The 22,029-nt window shown below is 41.8% G+C and overlaps 1 protein-coding gene across 1 annotated transcript in view; it reads right to left on the bottom strand.

Moving 5' to 3' along the window:
* The window catches only part of nr2e1 (nuclear receptor subfamily 2, group E, member 1), a 41,297-nt gene extending 20,653 nt beyond the window's left edge, over positions 1 to 20,644 (bottom strand). The window contains exons 1-4 of the mRNA XM_073055878.1: positions 18,617 to 20,644; positions 12,774 to 12,919; positions 11,914 to 12,001; positions 2,783 to 3,009 (exon numbers count right to left, since the gene is read on the bottom strand). Of these exons, the coding sequence (XP_072911979.1) occupies positions 2,783 to 3,009; positions 11,914 to 12,001; positions 12,774 to 12,919; positions 18,617 to 18,641 (486 nt within the window). The 5' untranslated portion in view covers positions 18,642 to 20,644. The remainder of the gene's footprint in view (positions 1 to 2,782; positions 3,010 to 11,913; positions 12,002 to 12,773; positions 12,920 to 18,616) is intronic.
* Between the last annotated feature and the right edge of the window lie 1,385 nt (positions 20,645 to 22,029).

The raw sequence follows: 22,029 nt of genomic DNA, 5'->3' as shown, positions 1-22,029 counted from the left end.
TCGGTACCTCGGATCTTTTGATTGCGGGATCGGTATTAGTTCACCGAGGGAGGTACATTCTCAGACCAGGAACACATCGTTAATCCTGTTCCAGCACGGGTTGAGACCATAGTTGTACTTCCTTCAAAGGTTGACACAACGGAGAGGGAAATAGTGGTTCACGGTCCACAAAAGGCACTAATAAGTAAATTGATATCTGCACCGTAAGGAGCCTTTGCAAGCAAACATGTCTGTGCCTGTTGAACCCCAGAGCTGTTTTTTTTTAACACTTACATATTTACGGAAGCTAAAGCGATTTGCGCTCTTTTTGAAGAGTACAAATGCGAGCCGGAGTCTGAGAACAAAGTGGTGATGTCATTGTCCTCGGTGGGTTGTTGTGGATGTAGGTAGAGGGTGCTTTTTGGCCCCGTGAACCGGGATCGTTTTCAGCTGACGGCATCGGGTTGCACTGGAGTCAATCCGCATTTTACAGTAGTCAGGTGTATTGTTCTCGGATCAATAGGAGATGGTTCGCCACACAAGGCTACAAAGGGAAATGGAAACTGCCGCGCTGCCATTTTCCAACCGCGGATTAAACGACTGAATCTTTTCACATGGGGGTTAGCGTGGGTTCACTCGCGGGGTAGAGCAGGCAACAATAGGCGCTAGCTGATATAAACTACTGCCCTCCCCCTTCTTGTATGGCAGAGAACGACCGCAAACATCTTAGTCAGATGATCATTGCGTGTGAGTCGCTTGTGTAGGTGAAGATATCTTCCTATGTGAACATCCATCCCGTGCCTGCTTATATAGTTGTATGTGACACTGTGTGTGTGTGTGTGTGTGTGTGTCTGTGTGTGTGTGTGTGTGTGTGTGTGTGTGTGTGTGTGTGTGTGTGTGTGTGTGTGTGTGTGTGTGTATAAGGCATTTCGATACATTAATGCCAATCAATGCAGATAAATGCATGCGTCTGTGTCTACAAATACCTGTGGATATTCTTTGTACCGGCCTATCAGTATGAGCAGTGATGGTTATTTTGTTTCTGGGTGTTTCATGGTTTGTTTCTGCCTGGCCTATTGTGTCGGCATATTTGTGTGTGTGGCTAGTTACATCACAGTATTGCGGCAGCAAACAGCTGAACAGAAAGCAGGCTTTTGTAATGAACAAAGCAGAAAAGTAACGGAGGTAATCAGGAGACCAGGCAGCAACTGTGGAGAGAGGAGCTCTTTCAGGTCAATGACTTTTCATCAGAAAGTATACATGTGAGAAAAATTCAGGCTATCAGGGAGACAAGTGGAACGTTGGCATTCATTGCTAGAGGGATTGAATTTAAGAGCAGGGAGGTTATGTTGCAACTGTGCAGGGTACTGGTGAGGCCACACCCGGAGTACTGTATGAAGTTCTGGTCTCCTTACCTGAGGAAGGATATACCGGAATTGGAGACGGTGCAGAGGAGGTTCACCAGGTTGATTCCAGAGATGAGGGGGTTAGACTATGAGGAGAGATTGAGCCCTCTGGGACTGTACTCGCTGGAATTCAGGAGAATCAGAGGAAATCTTATAGAAACATATAAAATTATGAAAGGGATAGATAAGATAGAGGCAGGAAAGTCATTTCCACTGATAAGTGAGACTAGAAATAAGGGACTTAGCCTCAAGATTTGGTGGAGTAGATTTGGGATGGAGATGAGGAGGAACTGCTTTTCCCAGGGGGTGGTGAATCTGTGGAATTCTCTGCCCAATGAAGCAGTGGAGGCCACCTCAGTAATTATATTAAAGACAAGGTTGGGTAGATTTTTGCATAGTAGGGGAATTAAGGGTTATGGGGAAAGGCGGGTAGGTGGAGGTGAGTCCATGGCCAGATCAGCCATGATCTCATTGAATGGTGGAAGAGGCTCGATGAGCCAGATGGCCGACTCCTGCTCCTATTTCTTATCTTCTTTTGAGAAGACAAGTACATTTTAAGTGACAGAGCAGGCAGGGGTTTGGAGAGGCGAGAACATCTCATGAGATGGAGGCCACATGAGTCAAGATGACTCGGATACTGTTAGTGTTGAGGGCAGTGAGGGTTGGTTAATGACAGCTGAGCTGCTTGGAGGAGATATCAACAGAGAGAGACACACATGAATGAGGACAAAGGAGATTTTTTTTAAAAAACTATGTACTAGAACTGTGAAATCAAGAACACAGGTCACTGAAAATTTGAAATTATTGAAATACTCAACAGGTAAGGTAGCATCTGGGGAGATTAATGTTACAGATCGATGACCTTACATAGAAATGTCTGTGCTAGTTCTCTTCTCTTTGCAGATGCTGCCTGACCTCATGAGTACCTCCAGCACGTCCTGTTTTTGTTTCAGATTCACACCATCTGCATTAGAAGAAACAATTTGATCTAAGTAACTATTAATATTTAAATAAAAACAGGGCCCTCTTTTTTACTGATACAAATGCTTTTGTGACTAAATAAATAGAGAAATATTTTATGCAGGAACCCTTCTGCCTCTGGCTGTATTGACTAAGAATTAATGGCATCAATTATCCACAGATTTTCTTTGCTTCACTCGGAAAGCAGCTGTTTGATATCAAAGGTGAAAAAGGACATAGATCATGGAAGAGTGCTGCAGAGGAACAGCTCTTTTGGCCCATGATGTCTGTGCCAACCACGATGATAAATTAAATTAATCCCATCTGCCTGGACCTGATCAAAGTCCCACCGACCGTGGCTGTTCATGTGTTTGTCAAATGCATCTTAAAGGTCACTATCAATATCTGTATCATTACTATTGTAGATGGTCATTTACCTTTGGAGTCGGCTGTGGTAAGCCTACTAACGCCTGATGATCTGACCCAGTATTGAGGTCAATGTTGTGTGTCTCTAGCTGGGTTACAGCAGTGAAGAAAGCTGGTCCAGGCAATGCAGCAGATGGGTAAGGAGTGACTCCTCCATTCACTTCCTTATGCCCCCGAAAATAGAGAGCTACTTGCTTCCTTATCGTGGATGTTCTGGGTCCTCTTTCGTGTTGCACAGCTGTGGAGAAAAAATGTAAGAAAACTTGAGAGGAGCCAAAGAGAAACAAATCAGCTGTACTTTAGTTTGATGATTAGTCATTCACTTAGATCTGGGCATTTTCATTCAGTCATTGTTGTATGACGTGGGCAATTATGGTCTTGACCGTGTCTGTTCCTGGCAAACTTTTCTACAGAAGTTGTTTATTGCCTTCTCTCTGGGCAATGTCTTTACAGGATGGGTGACCCCAACCATTACCAAAAACTCTTCAGAGATTGTCTGCCTGGCGTCAGTGGTCGCATAACCAGGACTTGTGATGTGCACGGGCTGCTCATACGACCGTCCACCACCTGCTCCCATGGCTTCACGTGATCCTGATTGTGGGGCTAAGCAGGTGCAACATCTAGCCCAAGGGTGACCTGTAAGCTAACAGAGGGAAGGAGCAACTTACACCTCCTGTGGCAGAGATGTATCACCACCCTGCCACACAGGGAATTTAAGAGTAACTGATTCCCTTTGGTTGCAAAGAAAAAAAAGAGAAATTTGAGCTGCACTAATTAACCCTAATTGAATCATGCTGTTCAGAAGAACTGAAGAAAAAAGTACTCTAGATATGGCAGATCTTCAAAGTAGTTCACACTCAATGCATCCAAATTATTTGCCTACTTTTAAGGATATTTTGATTGCAGTGCACTGCAGTGCTTGAATTTACAAGGATGAGATGAAATCCTATTAAATACATGGAAGAATCTTAGAGTTTTTGAGTTACTTAAGCCTGTTTCCTTTGATGGAAAGATTGTCTAGAACTGATGCCTCTTGCTTCAGGCTAAGAGCAGGACATTGGGACTGAAATGCAGGAGGATTCTAAAGTGAAATTCTCTATCCCGGGATACTCTGGTCACTTAGCTGCTGACTATACGCAATAATCTTCCAAGTGGAGCACAACCTTGTCGTGGTTTGGAGGCTTGTGTGCCTCAAAGGCCCAGAGAACTATCTTGGCTGGAATCAGGGTCTTATGCTTTGGCTCTTGATAGAGTCACCCATGCCAAACAGTAGAGGCCAGACTAAGGGTGATCCACCAGTCCTCCAGGTTCGGGGGTTCAGTTCAGAGCTCACAACCCTGACTGGTAAAGCAAAATTGGTTTGGAAACGGCAATGAAGAATCCTTCTACATCTGAGTGTGGCACTATTTCTGAGCCTCCACCTGGGACTTGCATGACGGACAGTAGTGAAAACCAAGAGGAAGCTACTGACACAATGAAGGAAGCCATGAACACCGCCAGAGATGGAGGACCTTTGTTGCTGCCCTAAACACCAGTAACAGGCAGTCATTGTCATCGTAACAACAATGATAAATTCTGAAGCATAAAAGAAATCAAGGAATACAAGTATACAGTGGTAAAATGGGCTCAGACGTGATATTGTTGAAAGGCAGAGCAAGCCTGAGTGGATGTATGGTCGATTCCTGCTCTCATTTCTTGTACCCACTTGGATATTCAATACCTCATTATTTGTCATGATCTTCACTTTACAACAGTGGATATTTAAGTACTTAATTGGGTTTAAAGTGTTTTGGCCAATGGAGGTTTTGAAAGACACTATGTAAATTAATAGGCCATACACCTACTTGAGCCTATTCTGCCTCTCAATAACCTCATGCCTGCCCTAATTCCAATCTCCTACATATTGCCATGTCCTGCGATTCTCCATGTAATTAATCCAAGATATATCTGCCTTGCCTGTACTCAGACATGGTTCACTGAGATAGAGAATTCCACTTCAGAACCATCCTGGTAGAGGAACGTTCTCAGTCCACCCTTTATCCTGAAACAACGGTTCAGTGCACTTACACTAATGACTTCTTCACTTGGTGGACGATAGTTTACCATTTTCCATTTTCCACTATGTGCGCTCAGTGACCATTTCATTGGGTACACCTGCTCATTAATGCAGATATCTAATCAGCCTATCATGTGGCAGCAACTCAATGCATAAAAGCATGCAGACATGGTCAAGAGGTTCATTTGTTCAAACCGAACATCAGAATGGGGGAAGAAATGTGATCTAGGTGACTTTGACTGTGGGATAATTGTTATTACCAGACAGGAGAGCAGCAGTTTCTGAGATACTCAAACCAGAATATAATTGATTAAGAGGCGGAGTTAAGATGGCGCTAAAAGGTGACTCCTTTGTTTGCATCTTTGGAAACAACTCCATTTCCATCTTTAATATCTTTATTTTTCCCTTTCAGGGTTCTTTTGAAGACCCTGACCTGAAGTTACACGCTGACTTCGGTTCTTTGCGGGAATGGGACCCAGTCTCGGGGTCTCAGGACTAGCTGTTGTTTGACACACCTAGGGTTCGGCCTGAGTGCCTGGCTCGAATTCGGAAGCCTAAGATCTCGGGGTTCTGGAGACAGGCGGATCGAGGGTCAGTGTCACGACAGGAGACCCGTGTGTCATCGGCGGGGGGAGTCAGGATATCTGCTGTGGGCCCGAAGACCCGGGATCTTCGCGATCTTCGGGAGCAGAGCTCGAAAAAGGCAACATAACTGACTTTTTAACATCGTAAACCAGTGAGTTGTTTGTTATGTCTCCCCGCTCGCTGGGAAAATGAAGACACCTCCTTCTCCCTTATTAGGGAGAGAGAGAACCTGTGGTATGTCGAATGCTGGATGAAACGCGAAGTCTTTGGGGTAACTGCAAGTCTGTGCCTTGCTGTTGCTTTGTTTACGCTAAAGTGCTTGACGATGGTGCTGATGCTTTTTTTGCCAGTAAGGGGAGGGGGAGCTGGTGGGGGGGTTACTTTGGGGTTCTTACGTTTATCTGTTGTTCATTCTCTGGAGCACTTCTCTGTTTTCGTGGATGTTTGTGAAGTAAAAGCATTTCAGGACGTAAATTGTATACATTTCATCTGACATTAAATTGGACCTTTGAACATTTGAAAGGAAAGAGATTGTTGCTGGTTGCAGATAGATATCAATGGCTGAAAAGCAGCAAGTATAATTCAGTCCAGAGAATTGAAAGAAATGCATTTGGGAGGGTAAACAATGCAAAGATGTGTACATTGTAACTGAGATGTGCGGAGAAATAGAAGGATCTAGGACTATGTGTTTAAAAATCCCTTAAGTTGCTGAGAAACGGAATGTGCTGGTTAAGAGGATTTGTGGGATGATTCTTTACTGCCCAGGGCTTTGAATATTAAGAGCAAGGATGCCATTCAAGATTTGTTGAAAACACTTGGTACACAACATCTAGACAGTTCCAATTGCAGTATTACAGGAAACATGATAGCCCTGTACAGGTTTCAGAGGAGTATATTGCTCAAACTGGTGAAACGGGGCTGTGAGGACTTGCGGTAACGTGCTTTGGAATGGAAGGACAAAGAGACTCAGTTAAAGTTTGATAACTTGAGGGAGGACTTTGTGGAATGATTAGAAGGGATTATTTCCCCAGCAAAGAGGTCAATAACAGAGACATTGATTTAAGATAATAGGTAGAGTAATTAGAGAGGACTTCATTGCATTGAAAGAGCAACAGAGGCAAGAATGGTAAGTTATGTCTGTATTCCACAGAAACAATGTCCACAGAAACATTCACAGCATGATTTGCTGCGAATGCCCCCATTAGGAATATTTACAATGATCTTTTTGTTTAGTATTTATTGCACGGCAGAGGAGACATGATAAAGTCAAAACTGTTGTAGCTACGGTACTGTGCAAAAGTCTTAGGCTCATATATGTTGCTAGAGTGCCTGGGACTTTTGCACAGTACTGTATTTGTCAACGCAGAGCAGAGAGTGAGTTTGTAAATCTGGCAGGAGCAAAAGATGTTGGGATTGGTGAGGGTAGAGCATTGCGGGAAGGGATAGGTGGCGGAGAAGGAGTGCCAGGGGTGAGGGGTGGCATGGATGCAGTTTCACCCAGCCCAACACAGCAAGCAGGGTTATTTGATTCCAAATAATTGGTTTATTGATCATTACAGAGTGTCTCTCTGGCGCTTCCCACTCCATTCCCTCTCCCTTCTGTTTTCCCAATCAGGACCCCCTTCTCTTCCTGCACCCTCCCCATTCTCAGTCCACCACAGAGACCCGTATCTGAATCAGGTTTATCATCACGCATAAATGTAATGATTTTTTTTGAGGCACTAGTACAGTGCAATACATAAAATTACTACAATACTGTGCAAAAGTGTTCGGCACCCTAGCTATATAAGTGCGCCCAAGACTTTAGCAAAGTACTGCAAGTCTAAATAAGAAACCTGCGTGAATGGGGAATATAAGATGCAACACACATTCAATCAATTGCTGGATAACTTGGATGTTCATAAATTGCAATTGATGATTAAAATTTATCTCTAAATGTAACTTCATTCAACCATCTGCCTGTATCTCCCAGGTCCATTTTTTATGTCTGGCTCTGGGGAGGTGGAGATCGAAGCCCTGAATACTTTTAAGACATACTAGGATAAGTTTTTGGTACATCTGAAGCAGTTTCAGCGACAGGTTACTATCGATGCAATGCTCCTCAGACAGGATGAAGAGGTCAATACTCCCCAATGCCATTAGGCTTTACAATTCAACCGCCAGGACTTAAGAACTTTTTAAAAGCTATTATTAATGCTTTTTGAGATAGTGATTTAGATGCATATCATATTTTTTACTGAGTTAAGTATTGTATGTTATTAGTTTTGCTACAACAAGTGTATGGGACAATTGGAAAAAAAGTTGAATTTCCCCATGGGGATGAATAAAGTATCTATCTATCTGTCTATCTATCTGGGCTCAGCCTGAAGCTTAAGGCTGCAGGACAAAACGTGAGAAGGTGGATTATTTACAATAGCTCTTTCACAGCTGGCAAATACACAATGGGGTGAATCAGCTTGCCTGATACCATTAACTTCAATTGACAGTACCATTTAGACTATGGAAACATAAACACCACTACCAGATTTATGAATGATACTAGATTTAGTGATGGGTATGCTGAGGTGGCAGAGGTGGTGGCCATGGCTGAGGTACTCAGGCTGATGGGGGGGGGGGGGGAGGCGTGAGGGTGAGAAGTGTGGGTGGTGAGAAAGACAATGGAGACAACAAATCATGAATTTGTTAGTAAGTCTTCATCATAAGCAAATACACGTGAATAAAAATCAGCACAGTTAAATGTACACCACGACATTTTGGCAGAAGGAATAGGAAGGTCACATCTCTTGGAAAGTGTGAGTGCAGACTGGGCAGACAAACAAATGCTAGGATCACTGAAATGTTCTCCACAGATTAACAGGGCCATAGAATGCCAATCAATTGCCAGGGTTTATTTCTCGAGAGGAAGTATTAAGAGGTAGGAAGGTTCTGCTAAACCTCTATCAAACCTTGGTTAGACATATGCATGCCACACTAATGCAACAGTTCATGATGCTGCCTCATATCTTTAGGTCCCAGTGTCAAGCCTGACCTGGGCTGCTGTTTCTGCGGTACTTACACTCATCTTCATGACTGCATAGGTTTCCTGAGTGCTCCGGTTTCCTCCCACACCCCAAAGAAAGACCGGTAGGCTTTTTGGTAGCTGTTAATTATATCTCAGCATAGGTTAATGGTACTGATCTATGCCCTAAGGTCTATGCTCTATGTTCTATGGTCTATGGTCAATAATCTATGTTGTATACTCTTATGTCCTATAGATAGATAGATAGATACTTTATTCATCCCCATGGGGAAATTCAACATTTTTTCCAATGTCCCATACACTTGCAGCAAAACTAATTACATACAATACTTAACTCAGTAAAAATATGATATGCATCTAAATCACTCTCTCAAAAAGCATTAATAATAGCTTTTAAAAAGTTCTTAAGTAGTTTACTTAAATACATTAAATACAATCAACCCCGGCACTTTAACATATCTTACTCCTGGCGGTTGAATTGTAAAGCCTAATGGCATTGGGGAGTATTGACCTCTTCATCCTGTCTGAGGATACTCTATACTCTATACTCTATGGTCAATAACCTATGTTCTATACTCTATGGTCTATACTCTATGCTCTTTGCCTTATGTAAAAAGAGTTAAGGGGAGTAAATGAGTAATCATCTGTGAGAACAAATTACAAGGGGTATAGAGAAATGAGAAGAGGGGACATGGGACTAAGGGGATGGCTCCGATGGAAGCAAACGTACATCCAGTGGGCTGAAAGGGCTACCTCTGTGTTGTGATAAATATAAGATACTAGAGGAAACAAAGCCTGAGGAGGGGGTGCGGAGAAGAGGTGCAAGAATGTGAGGACGGACACATCAGAAACCTGATGAATTGTCTTTAGCATGGAAACGCTAACTTTTATTTTCCACGGGTGCTGTCTGACCTATTGTGTGCTTCCAGCTGTTTCCATTATTTTTAATTTCAGGTTTCCGGCATCCGCAGATGTTTGGATTTTCAACAGATGGAACGTCTTCCCTCTTCAAGAAAGAGGATAGACAGTTGACCTGAAACATGTCTTTCCAAAGACAAAAGGTTTTGTTGGAAGGATGGCGAAATATTGTCTCCTTTGTCGGGAAATTTTTAAGGGGAGCCCATTAGTAAAAATAAGTCAACAGCAAATCATCTGGGAATCCGGAAAATGCCCGACCCAAAAGCAAAGTGAGAATGAGGAAATCTCCTTTGCAGGTGAAGCGAATACATTTAAACAGAAGCTAGACAATGGAAGAAGATAGAAGACCGTCACTCTGGTAGATTTAGACGAGGAAACTTAGGTGCAGGCTTGAGTGGAGCATGAGCTGGTTGGGACGAATGGCCTTTTAAAATTTCCCTGTATCACATATAACCAGTATTTACAATCATCCGCCAATTTCACGTTGTCCATAACTAATGATCTCTTTCTAGTCTGGAGTTAGCGTACTCCAGGTGTGTTGTTCAACATGGCCCAGGTGCCGGGGCGGAATCTGAAGACCTGTTTCTGATAATCAGTTCGAAACGGTTACTTCAGTGAATTAAGCACCGAGCCTCCGCATCCAGAAGGAAAAGTCAGAGTTTAATATTAGTCATTTAACGAAAACAACGTTTGGCCACAAAATATGATTGTGGCTGCTGATTGAAATTTGCACTGAGGGTGTTTTTTTTTTAAAAAGCTGATTATTTCAACTGTCCGATTGAATGGACACCACGTCGATACGAGAAACAGAGAAGACACGAAACACATGTGGCACCAGCTGATCAGAGATTTCCACATCGTACGTACATCATGAATTGTAAAACGTCACGCACTTGCTGCCAAAATATTGAACGTGATATCAGTAGTTTTAATCATAAAAATGAAACACTAATTAAATGACATTCATCCCCATTATAACTTGGGATGTTTGCGAATTTCATCCTTCTAATTAAGTCTTAGCAAATCAGTCATTCGATTTAATTAACCTAACAACCAAATAACAAACAGTCTTCAAATTAACTGTTAAAAAATTTCAGTCTGAGTGGATTGGGGGTTGAATCGCGGATTTGCCCGTTGAATAAATAGTTTTTAACCAATAAGAATGGCGGGAAAGTGACCTTTGGTTTCATCTGGGGCTTTAAGGCAAAAGAAGAGGGAGAGGTGGAAGGGAAAGCCTGCATGACACTCTCGAGAAACGGTTTCTGCCAAACTGCTCCAGAAGAGCGGCGCCATATACGTTAGGAACTGGGTCCCATTTGGGACTAAAACCACAAGCTTTGAGCTATCCTAATCAATAGGTTATCGTGCGTGTGGACTGCCCGAAAGGGACACGCCGAGAGAGAGACACTCAGAGAGAAGAAAGCGCCAGAAGGAAAGGAAATGACTGGGGTCTGGTAGGGGATATCTAGACCTAATTCAAGTTTCCGCTGAAAGCTCTTGTCAATAGTTCAATGCCGGCCGAAAAATGTACTTCTTCCACTAAATTTGAAAATTTTTGGGCGGTTTGTGATGAGGATTGGGCGGCACTTTGAATCGAAGATAAACTTTCTTACTAACTGTTCCAAAGCATTTTATTTTTCTAAGCGTTTAATGGCGTATAACAACACAGAAGAATGCGATGTGGCTAAAGAGAGCGCAGAGGAGATTCAGCAGGACTTGAGAACCTTAATTAGGTCGGATTTAATTTTCCTGGTGCGAAGGAGGCTTAGGGGTGATCTGAAACAGGTAAATAATATTATAGAAGCACAGATGGGGTAATCAGAAACTTTCTCTCATGGTGGAGTATCAAGAACAGGAGGAAATTAGCTTAGGGTGAGAGGAAGGAATTTTAAAGGGGAATTGGAGGGAAGTTTTTTTTAACTGGGGGTGATTGATAGGAACTTTAATTCAAGTAATCAAATAGATAATGAATTTTCCAAATGGAAGCTCTTTTAGTAAAAGCACTAAAAGCCCGCCTATTTCCGAAATGTCCTTCCGGAAATCTGCTAAGTCTGGCCTGCGTGTGACATGCTTGAACCTGAAAGTGTTTAACTACCTCACCGGTTCGGGCAAGTTAGGGATGGACATGGACAACACAATGTCGGCCTTGCCACTGATGTCAACATCTCGTTAAGGAGCAAAAAGATGGAAAGCAATCATTTTTGTTTTGAATGTCAAACAACAATAGAAGAAATTTGTGAAAGACATTCGCAATGGAAGACGCCCAGCGAAGTATTGACAAGCTTGGGTAGGGTTCGAGTTGATTCGGTGGCATGGCGTGGTTCGTTTCCTGCTGTGATACAATAAAGAATTACGATTTGAACTAACTAAGATTTATAAGAAACGCTTTCCATCTACGACAAAAAGTTGAAAATTGTATTTTATGGTTTAGAGACTCAAATCGGGCGAACGATATTATGCTTAGAAGGGAAGATTCGTTTAAATCACAGATCGAAACACCCAGCAACTCGAGCCGGTGGAGTTGCGGAGTGGCAGGATCGAGACATGACGGAAAAAAAACTTACCATCTTTGTTCATGTTAACTTCAAGACACTTTTTCAGTCGGCAGGCTCTGCATTGATTTCTGTGAGTCTTGTCTACAGGACAGCCACCCTTTAAAAAAGATAAAAGTAACCTAATATAAGCACAGTATGCCTGGTAGAGATGAAATGTGTTTCACTTTAGACGTCGCGTATGAGTGCTTTAATGAAGGTGGAAGTCGAAATATTGTGTTTATGATTGAGTAACTAGAACCAAACTGTCTCTCATTCCCTGCAACATGTCAGTTTGAAAATCTTCATTATACATAGGCCAAATAAGTTTACAAACGTTTAACTTCTGAACTTGATTTATTCCCTGACCGGTCTAATACTACAATGATCTCAAATGTTCTGCGTCGAATCAAACTTGCTTAAGAATTTAACGTCGCTGCCGCAACGCTGTTTTTCACGAGCAGCCGAAGTCGATCCTACACCCCTCGCCCATTTCACTAACAATTCCCATAAGGGCCTGGAACCCAACAAGGAAGATTCCCGTATGGGAACCCCGGCGAGCACCCCATCCTGCAATACAAAGTGAAATCGGCATCCTATCTACTTTTAACAGTAATTTCTCACTCCCACAACCACCCCCCCCCCATAAAAAATTAGGCTGGGTATACTGGTAGAAAGTAGGTGCATCTTTATGGCGTCTGCCAGCGTAACTGGACAGAGACCTGTTTCCTATAAATTGCCGCAAACGAGCGAATCCCGACAAACGCACAGCCGGATTTGTCCTTTCGAAAGAACATTTCAGCCGATCGTGCGTGGCGAAGAGATGCGAAATGCTTCTCAAATGTTCTGAGCACAGAAGGTAATCGCGTCGGGTCTTGGAGCCTCGTTGGTACCTGATTTCCTGATTTGCAAACGTAGGTTCTGTTCCGGCGAATACTGCGCTTGAAAAAACCCGAGCAGCCGTCACAAGCATAAACTCCATAATGTTTACCAGAACTTCGGTCTCCACAGACTTTGCACGGAATATCCAAAATACGACCTACGGAATGACAAATTGGATGATTTAAGTTGAAGATGGAAGGGACTCTCAGGTTTTCAAATTGAAGTTATTGTTAGAAGCACGGTTTATTTAGCACAGTAGTCCAATATAAAGAAATATCAAGGGTGTTGAAAATGAAGATTATATTCTCAGAATTATGAAGTGATGACCTTCTAGCGAGACACTGGAAATCTCACAGGAAATAAGCGTTTTATGCACTGGTTTCGTTAGCCACAGACCTGCATAAGAGAACGAGTAAGATGCACAAAACAAAATCACGGGTCCAAGTTGTCAGTGTCTAGCATCGATCATTTTCGAACCATGGAAACCTCCACATCGGTGGCTCCAGCAACAGTTATTTTCAGATATATTGCATGCAGCACTAGTAATTAATCAGGATTAATTAGATTCGAACCATAAAATATGCGGCAATAAGATTCCTTCAGAGATTGTGTTTTGAGCTGAGTAATTACACAACCTTGCAAGTAGCTGAGACAGGCATAGCTAGTGGGGATTTGCCGACATGCCAGTAACAATAATAATAACTTATCTATAGAGCGTTTTCATAGAACCCGTGTAGTTCAAAGTGTTTTACGATGGGATAAAGTGCAAACATGAAAATAAAAGACAGGAAGATGTTAGTTAAAAGCAAGATTAAATAAATCGGTTTTGAGTTGAGGTTTAAAATTGTCAACCGAGGCTGCATCCGTTATAGCTTAGGCTATTGAATTCCATAGTTTGGGAGCGTAGTTCAGAAAAGCTGACCTGCCAATGGTCGTTTGAGGGAGATAGTTTAAATTTAAGAGGCCGGCGGAAGAAGACCAGGACTATAAAACGAACGCGCTTCTGAGATGAACTCCGGTCCCAGACGAGTGGGAGCTTTAAAAGCAAGTAAGAGAACATTAAAATCAATTCTAAAAGATTCAGGAAACCAGTGCAGAGTACCTAGGACGGGAGTGATGTGCCCCCTGTTCCTGGTTTTTGTTAAAAGTCTAGCAGCGGCGTCCTGAATGAGTTGGGGGGGGGGGGCATCTTTACGTGACAGTACCTTTGCAATAGTGTAGAAATACTCGGGCCACTTTCTTTATGTGGGATTTAAGATTCAAATCTAAATCAAGGATAATACCCAGGCTTGTTACTTGTGATTTTACAAGGGGAGCCAAGTTCCCAAGTTTATCAAGAAGTTTACCTCTTTTTACCTTTGGGACTATCCAAGAGTTTGTCAGTTTTATCTTCATTTAGCATTAGGGAATGATTGCTCGTCTATTTGTTTATTCCAGCCATAGCAGAAGTTGGAGAGGATAGGGTGTTATCATCAACAGGCTCAGCCAACCTCAACAGAGAGAGTTGGAGTTAAATCATCTACCACAGAGCAAAAGATTTTAATTTATTTACATGGAACGGACCTACCATCCAACTAAAGACAACTACCATGGGCGGCTGGACATCTATGTCGAATTTGGCACCATTTGTGTTCTTATCAATAAACTTTTTAAAGACGTTGTTTAAAATAAGCTTGCTGCAATGAATAAGTAAAACACGGTATACCCAAGTGCCGCTTTGAAACAGACAGAAGTTTGCTTACGCTGGTCCCTAAAAACTATGAAAATAGATAAAGCACTATTGTAAATAAATTGTAAGCTGACTGATGGACGCGTTGACCCTGGACAAGTTTTAAAAGTGCGCTTACTTTGGAGGATTTTTAAACACTCTTATTTGTGGATCCTCTTTTGAAACTTTGGATTCAGTTCAAAGTGAGTCAGTTTGTTACTTCAGAGACGGGGATGGGCAAAAAAAAAATGTGGGCAACAAGCGAAAGAAGGGGCGAGAGTAAACTGACCAGGTTAAAAGTTCTTAATACATGGGTAGGAGGGCATTGCCAAAAGGAGAGATGAGCTTTAAGGATCCTGGCAGCAGTCTGGGCAGTAACATTATCGTGTCACAACCCAGGAACAATTTTTCAAAAAGATAACAGATCCCCCTTTTTTTGTGTCAGTGGATAAAAGTGACATGAAAAGCGAGCGAGAAACGACTTGTTTAAAATATATTTCTTGATGCGATGAAAGCATCTGGCAGAGAACCTGTAGGTTAGTAATAAATAGGCACTTTGTCAGAGCGGTCCGATACTATTAACAGCAGTTACACTCTACATCTGTATAATTCTTGAAAATCCTCATTAGTCCAGATGTCAGCAGTTATCTGATGTTGAACATCATCGGATCTTGGGACTTTGAGGACTTTTTATGTCGCAGGTTGCTTATGCAGACCATGGGAATTTAAAATCAGGGTTTTAGAAGTACAGAAGGCTGTAACAATGTCTGTGATAGTCAAACTATGAGTCGGAACATTGGGGGGAAAGTGTTGAGTTAATGATTTCCCATTGAACTTGTTGACTGCTCCCAATGAGGACAAGCTGTCATGACTTTCTTAAATGAGTCCTGACAGCTGCTTTATACAAGAGCTGAAGAAAAACAGCGCTATAGTGCGGGGGATTAGAACCTTCTCCAAAGACGCGAATTAAAAAGTGGTATAATGAGCCTAGACAGGAAAGATATAGACCATCAAGTCATTTTAAAACAGATATTCCGTCGGATATCTGATTAACATCAGCGTCCAGTGAAAATGGAATCATTTCGTAAATGTGTAATTATGTGAATATATTCCCACCTGCCCATTGATTTACCAGTGACCCGTCAAAAACGGTAGCATGAGAATTCGGAAATGCCAGCATGGATGCAGGGGAAAGCAATCGATATGTAAGGACAAGGTCCAATCGTATGGCTTCAATTTCATTTAACATCACAAAGCTCAGACCGCGCATAGCCTTCTTCATGTGGAAAAGAAAAGATCTGATTAACATAAAGTATTGAGTTTATTAGTCGTTACTTCACCAAAGTTACTTTCGATGGGGAAAAGTGAACTTAAATGTGAAAAGATGTTTATTTTGCTCCTCATGCAAGTAATCATGGACATATATATTGGATTTTCTTTAAAAATTGAAAAACGAGATATTATTCACTATCTCTTGTTTCTTGCATACAGAGATACCGATGCCGAAACTAAACAATTTTAAAACTTCTTAATAAACGAGTTCTGCCATGGAAAAGTTCGATGTAAAACTTAAAAGCCACTCAAAATATTTATCAGTCCTTTTCATTCAATAATATCACGGTAAGAATAAACAATGGAGTTTTCAATTCTATAGATGTTATCCCTTTTATTTTTCTATATTTTTTTCTAATTATAATACCACTCGCGCGCGCGTTCGGAATATATTTCAAATAAAGTTCAGCCAAGGAGAACGAATTCTCAATAATAACAAAAAAGAAATCGACGGACTAAGGTAGCAACATTATTAGCAGAGCAAATAATTAAACAGGTGATCGACTGCTTTAGTCTTGACGTTTGTAAAATAAAAAGCAGCACGATATTATTCACTAGGAAACATGCCTTTAACTTCTGTCAGTAGGGGGTCATTTGACACTTATTGTGTATAATAATTACTTAAAAGTATATGGCATATTATATTACTGTAATTACCATCAATGCTATAAGCCGTTGAAAGAAGTTATCTCTGATTCGAGGAAAGTGATTGTTGGGAGACGAGTTGGTTTCTATTGCCACCCATATAGCATTCTTGTTTGTGCTCAGCATAAACTAATAGGCAGAGTTAGTGAAAGCTCCAGTCCCACCACAGTTCATCTAACAGCGTGGGGGGTGGGGGGGGGGGTTATCAAACTGCGTTCTAACAAATCATAGTGAAATTACAAAAAATCTCAAGAAACGTTATATTTGCTCACAGAAAGTAAGAAATTCAACACATGGAACCAATGTAATTCGCACGCATTGATGGGACTCCATAGGTGCGATACCTTTCCCCATCTTGGCAAGAGTGGGAGATGTTGCTGCATTAACCATTTCTAAAGTTAACGTGTTCAATTCATCACCTCGGTAATCTAACTTACATTTTTGGCAATAAAACCAAAACAAAATAATTAAGCATATCCTGTCGGGGGTGTGGGGTTTGTACATTTTAATATGTATCAGCATTATTGTTTGTAATTTAATCTCCAATGATGGTATAATACACAAAACTTGCAATGCTGAGGACAGTAGTTTCGTTAATTCGGAATGTTTCACTCGGTTCGGTTACAAGGACATTTGTTTATCTGTCTAACTCAGCCTGCCTTCTGCTCGCCTATATTTAGTGTTTTCTTCATTTCTTTTTAAATCTAGGTTTTTCTTCCGTTGTGATACTAAACATACTGGTAATAATTCCGTTTTCAGATTCAGCAATTATATAGAGAGCATTCCCCATTAGCCAGCCAATGAATCTAGTAAATGCGATCATTTCCATTTCAATATCCTTGGGGATATATATTTTCATGTTACAGTTGTAATACCATAGATCTGTATCTTTTAGCATTTGCTCTGTACTGTAAAACTTTAACTTTTTGGGCCTGCCTACATCATGTAAAGAGGATGAAATGCTTTTATCGATGCGCTTCATTGTGAATTCCTCAGTAATACCTTGAATAATTTTAGTGCCACTTATGTGTTATTCTGAGTGGTTCTCGCCAAATAGAGTGAATCTTAATAAAGATGTTCTGTTCGAGGCCATTTACCCGCGTTTCTTGCTGGCCAGGGTTTCGGACTACATTTTACCTAAAGCCCAGTCTGTTTAGCAAGCAAATCCTGAGATCGTTGCTCACTCGCTTCAATACGTTTACTGTAATGCTTGGATTTGGCAAACAAAAAAAAATGCATTAAATAAAATGAATCCCTATTCTATAGAAGAAGGATCTCCTGATTTCAGTTTAAGGAATGAGAAATCGATGGTTATTACCATGACTAGCGATAGTGCGTCACGCTAAAATAAAGTGAGCATAGTGTTAGTATTAATAAACCGACACTCTAACTCTGGTTCTGTAAAATTAAATCCCGGTGTCAGTGTGCTGATTGGACTTGAATTATAGATAGACGTTAATCTATGTAAATCACCTGATGTGGTGAAAATACTCTAGGTAAGGTTAGAAAGGTAAGCATTGGTCGTGCATTTGGGATGTAGAGAAAGACAGGAACTGATTGCTGTTGGAACCTCATATTAACAGCCCCCCCCACCCCCCCACCATTAGATGTGTTGCTAAAGAAAGGAACTGGCAGCTTCTGTACATTTTCCCCCTCCTTTTAAATGCTATGGGAGCTAGGAAGGAAAAGCAAAACTCCTTCGCCACAATGCTCACACCCAGAGACCACAGCGACGAGAATCGAAGTTCTAGTTGTTAATCCCCAGCCTGAGTAACAGGTCCTCGAGCAGCATCAGCGTAAACAGACACTCGGAACGGGATTTCTAAAATACAGTAAGCGAGGCTAACGTTAAAGACCACAAACCGAGACCTGCAAACTTGCTCAGTACCAAATAAAAAGCTTTCACTCGAGCACCTCGTCTCTCCGTGCTCCGCCCGTTAAAACTGCCTCGGCTAAAACAGCTCGAGGAGTAGTTCAAGGCCCAGGAGCAAAATATTCTCAACCTGCACAAATTGTACTTGTGACTGATGCACCCACTCAGCAGAGAGCTTCACAAATCTCCCATTCACACGTCTTCCCCATACTCCTCAATTTAATATTATTGGAATACTTGCTCCACCAGAATCCCATATCACAAAATAAAAATCCATATTTATATGCATCACCCACTTGTTGATCCGGCGGGCTTGCTCATTCTTGCGATCTTGGACTGAAATTGGTTCGTATGGATATATGTGGCAGTGTGTGAATATTTTTAACATATAGAGATGTATCGCGTGGCTTGAGTTGGTTCAACAGTATGTTCGGATTTATTCCGATAACTCTCCTTTTGTTGACCACTGGCGACCCAACAAGCGGGGCGGTAACTTCTAACAGTATCAGCCACCTTCCTCCGGCCAAGTCTTCAGCCAGTGCCGTCCATAAGTGCCCCGTTCTCGCCCCGGCTCCTGCAAAGTGGGAAGAATTCGACTGTTGAATTCAGCAGGTCCATCCGTTATACATCAAGCCCTTGGAAGTTCCGATCCTTCGAGCTGTCAGCGGTTAAAAGAGAGAGAGAGAGAAAAAAGAGTCCTGACTTTCGATTCGGTCCGGATAAAAAGGAACAAGTTGCAAGCAGCTTCCGGTAACGTGAACCAAACTATGATTTGTTTTGTGCATTCGGGCGATATCTAGTGAATACGTCTCCCCGGACCCAGGTTCGAACATCAATACTTTCACACAAGCACGGGATTTGATAGATCAACGCGGGCACAAACTTCCTTCCCCAGTCTCCATAGTGTGGCTCGCCGCTTTATCTTTCATCACCCTCGACCAGCCACCTCCTCCCAACTATTAAGCCATTACGTCAGCAGCTTTTAAGATGCCATTGGCATTCGGAGCGGTGCTGAGACTTTAAAGTTACAAAAGATTTTTTTTTAAGATATATAATTTGAAAAAATAATCGCGGGGTGTGCGAGAAGGGAGCGAGATGACGAAACCGTCACTCTGTCATCTGATCCATGAAATAAAACAAATATCGTCAGGACAGTGTTTATCTTCGGAATCGAGCAAGTTGAAAACTGGCGAGGAAACTGGAGCAGTCACGTGCATTGCTTCTCACACCATCCTCAGCAGCAAAATGTCAGAATTATTCACTTTCAATAAAATCTCATTCTAAGCTGCAGTTCTTGGCCATAGACGCGCTCCGGTGAGTAAAGATGTACGCATATACGTAAAATTATGTCTGTTATGTTGTTCCCCTGGTTAACCTCGCCAGGAAACTTCAGGATGAAACTTGCAGCTTTTTGTTTAGCGAAGTTCTGGTTCACAAATCTAGCAACTGGACTAGCAGCACCGAGGCATGGTTTTCTGAATATGTTGATGAACGCGGTGTAATGCAGGAAACCAAGTCCGGGATAGTCTCGTTTATTGTAGTTGTTTTCAATATGCCACTAATGTCTACATGGTATCTTTTCCATAGCGTAACAACGAATATAACAAGATATAATTATTATAAATCGCCTACTGACGATGCAGCCTGTGAATCCAGTGCCAGTTTCAATGAACACAGAAACAAGACCCCCACTGCCCGAATTTGTTCAGTTCTTCGTGTCGAGGTTACACTCTGTCCGAGTGGCGAGAACATGTGCAACAAGAGGTTACTAACCTCTCCCGGATGAAGATTCGACTTCTGAGCTGTTACTCGATCACAGGTCGGGAGCATTGATCTTGGCAATGCTTTGGGCCGGGCCGCAGCAAAACGCTCCTCAAAGTTTCAGCGCATCGAGACTGCTACAGTCGCTAACTACATCACGGGCGAGGATCCGCCGCTGCCGAAGCAGACCGCGCCGCAAAACGGATCACGGCGGGCTGGTAAGCTTGGCTTTGGCCCGACTCTGTGGACGACCTCAACGGGATCTTTTCTAGGTGATAACATTATCGATTTTACTCTAATAGTGACACAAATTCCTTGCGGTAAAGCGGTGACAGCCAGTCCCCGCGGTCCGTTGCCAGCATCATTGTCACGTGACCCACGAAAATCCTAGTTTATAAAGATAGGTTACTGTCATTTTGGACGTTTGAATACTAACTCATGAGGTTATGAGTTCTTTATGTTGTTGTGGCATCTAGAGCACCAAATTATATTGTCATCTCAATTGCCCAATGCATGTTGTACAAATGTAACTGTAGAGGATATTGGGATGGTTTAAACAACATATGTACAGAAACTTTAAATACAAACAGAAAACAATCAAGTCCATCGTTTTATTTACTTTCACGAAGTAAACCTTTCAAAACTGGATTCACTTTAAAACAACGTCTCTAGAGCACTTTTAAATGGTTTCACTGCTTTTGCATTATTTACTCCAAACTTCGGTGTCTTTCTATTTTAATATTTCATTGATTCCCAAGATACTCGGCATGAAAGCATCGATTATGGCCGCAAAATAACAATGAGTACACAGCTAACCAGTTCAGTGATAAACTTTAACAGGTATGGAGAAAGATCATGAATTTAACATTTATCGATTACATCAAAACTCTGGGGTGATTACATGAAGCAACGCGTAAATCTTAATGGTCAATAAAAACTAATGTTTATTTTTAAATTTTAAGTTTGAAACGCGGGACGGAATCTACAGAATGCGTCGAATCTTTAAACGAACGAACAATGGAAGTTGTAAACTTTTGCGCCTCTCTGACAATCGGAACGCGAGGTCAAAGTAACACCCGAATTTTACTGTGCCAATGATATAATCTAATCTGAGCCTCACTCTGGGAATAACATACGCAAAAATATTGGCGTTGGGCTAACCGACCAATAGCATGCTGATTTAGATAACAGAAAAGGGCAAGTTGTTTCAATTTAGCATGCTGTAAAAGTTATTGCAGAACATCCATCGGCGTACAGTAAACTGGCCATATTCTATTCTACAGCGACACACATAATCTTAATCTCGCTATCTTTATATCCTTGGTGAACTAAGAAGTTTCGTTATATCCTATTGGTAAAAGTGACCATCTTCTTAGGCAGCCCCTCTGGGCCGAGGCAGACTTAAAACAAGCGGGCTTATCTGTTGGCAAATCACGTTGTGTCAAGTTGTTGTTAAATATGTAATGCTCTCATCGTCTTGATTTCAACTGCAACATTTCCTATTTTAGCGGTTAATCTCAGTGACATCCGCAACAAGAATTCTGTCGCCCCTAACACCAGATTTTATGTTCATCCTTTTCAGGTAAAAAAAAATACGAGAAAAAAAATGTCTTTAAGCAAATGCTTTTCCAGCGATATGTCTGACGATCGAAGGCACGGTCAGGATTTATGTGCCATCACTAATTGTCCTTGAACTGCGCGGCTTGATTGACCATTGATTACAGCAGTGAAGGGTCGACCATTATTCGCTGGGTCTAGAGTCGCATGTAGGCCAAAGTCGATAGGGCGACAAATTTCCAACTGTGAACCAGATGCTTTTTTAAAACAACAATCCGGTAGTTTCATGGTCATTATTACGGATACTAGTTTTGTATTTGATTAACTTAATTTAACTTCCCCAGCTGGCGTGATGGGATTTGAGCTCGTGCTTCCGGATTATTAACTCCCT

Source organism: Hemitrygon akajei, chromosome 9 (assembly GCF_048418815.1).
Source record: "Hemitrygon akajei chromosome 9, sHemAka1.3, whole genome shotgun sequence".
Lineage (NCBI taxonomy): Eukaryota > Metazoa > Chordata > Chondrichthyes > Myliobatiformes > Dasyatidae > Hemitrygon > Hemitrygon akajei.
The sequence above is the reverse complement of the archived record's forward strand: the minus strand, read 5'-3'. Positions and strand labels throughout refer to the sequence as shown.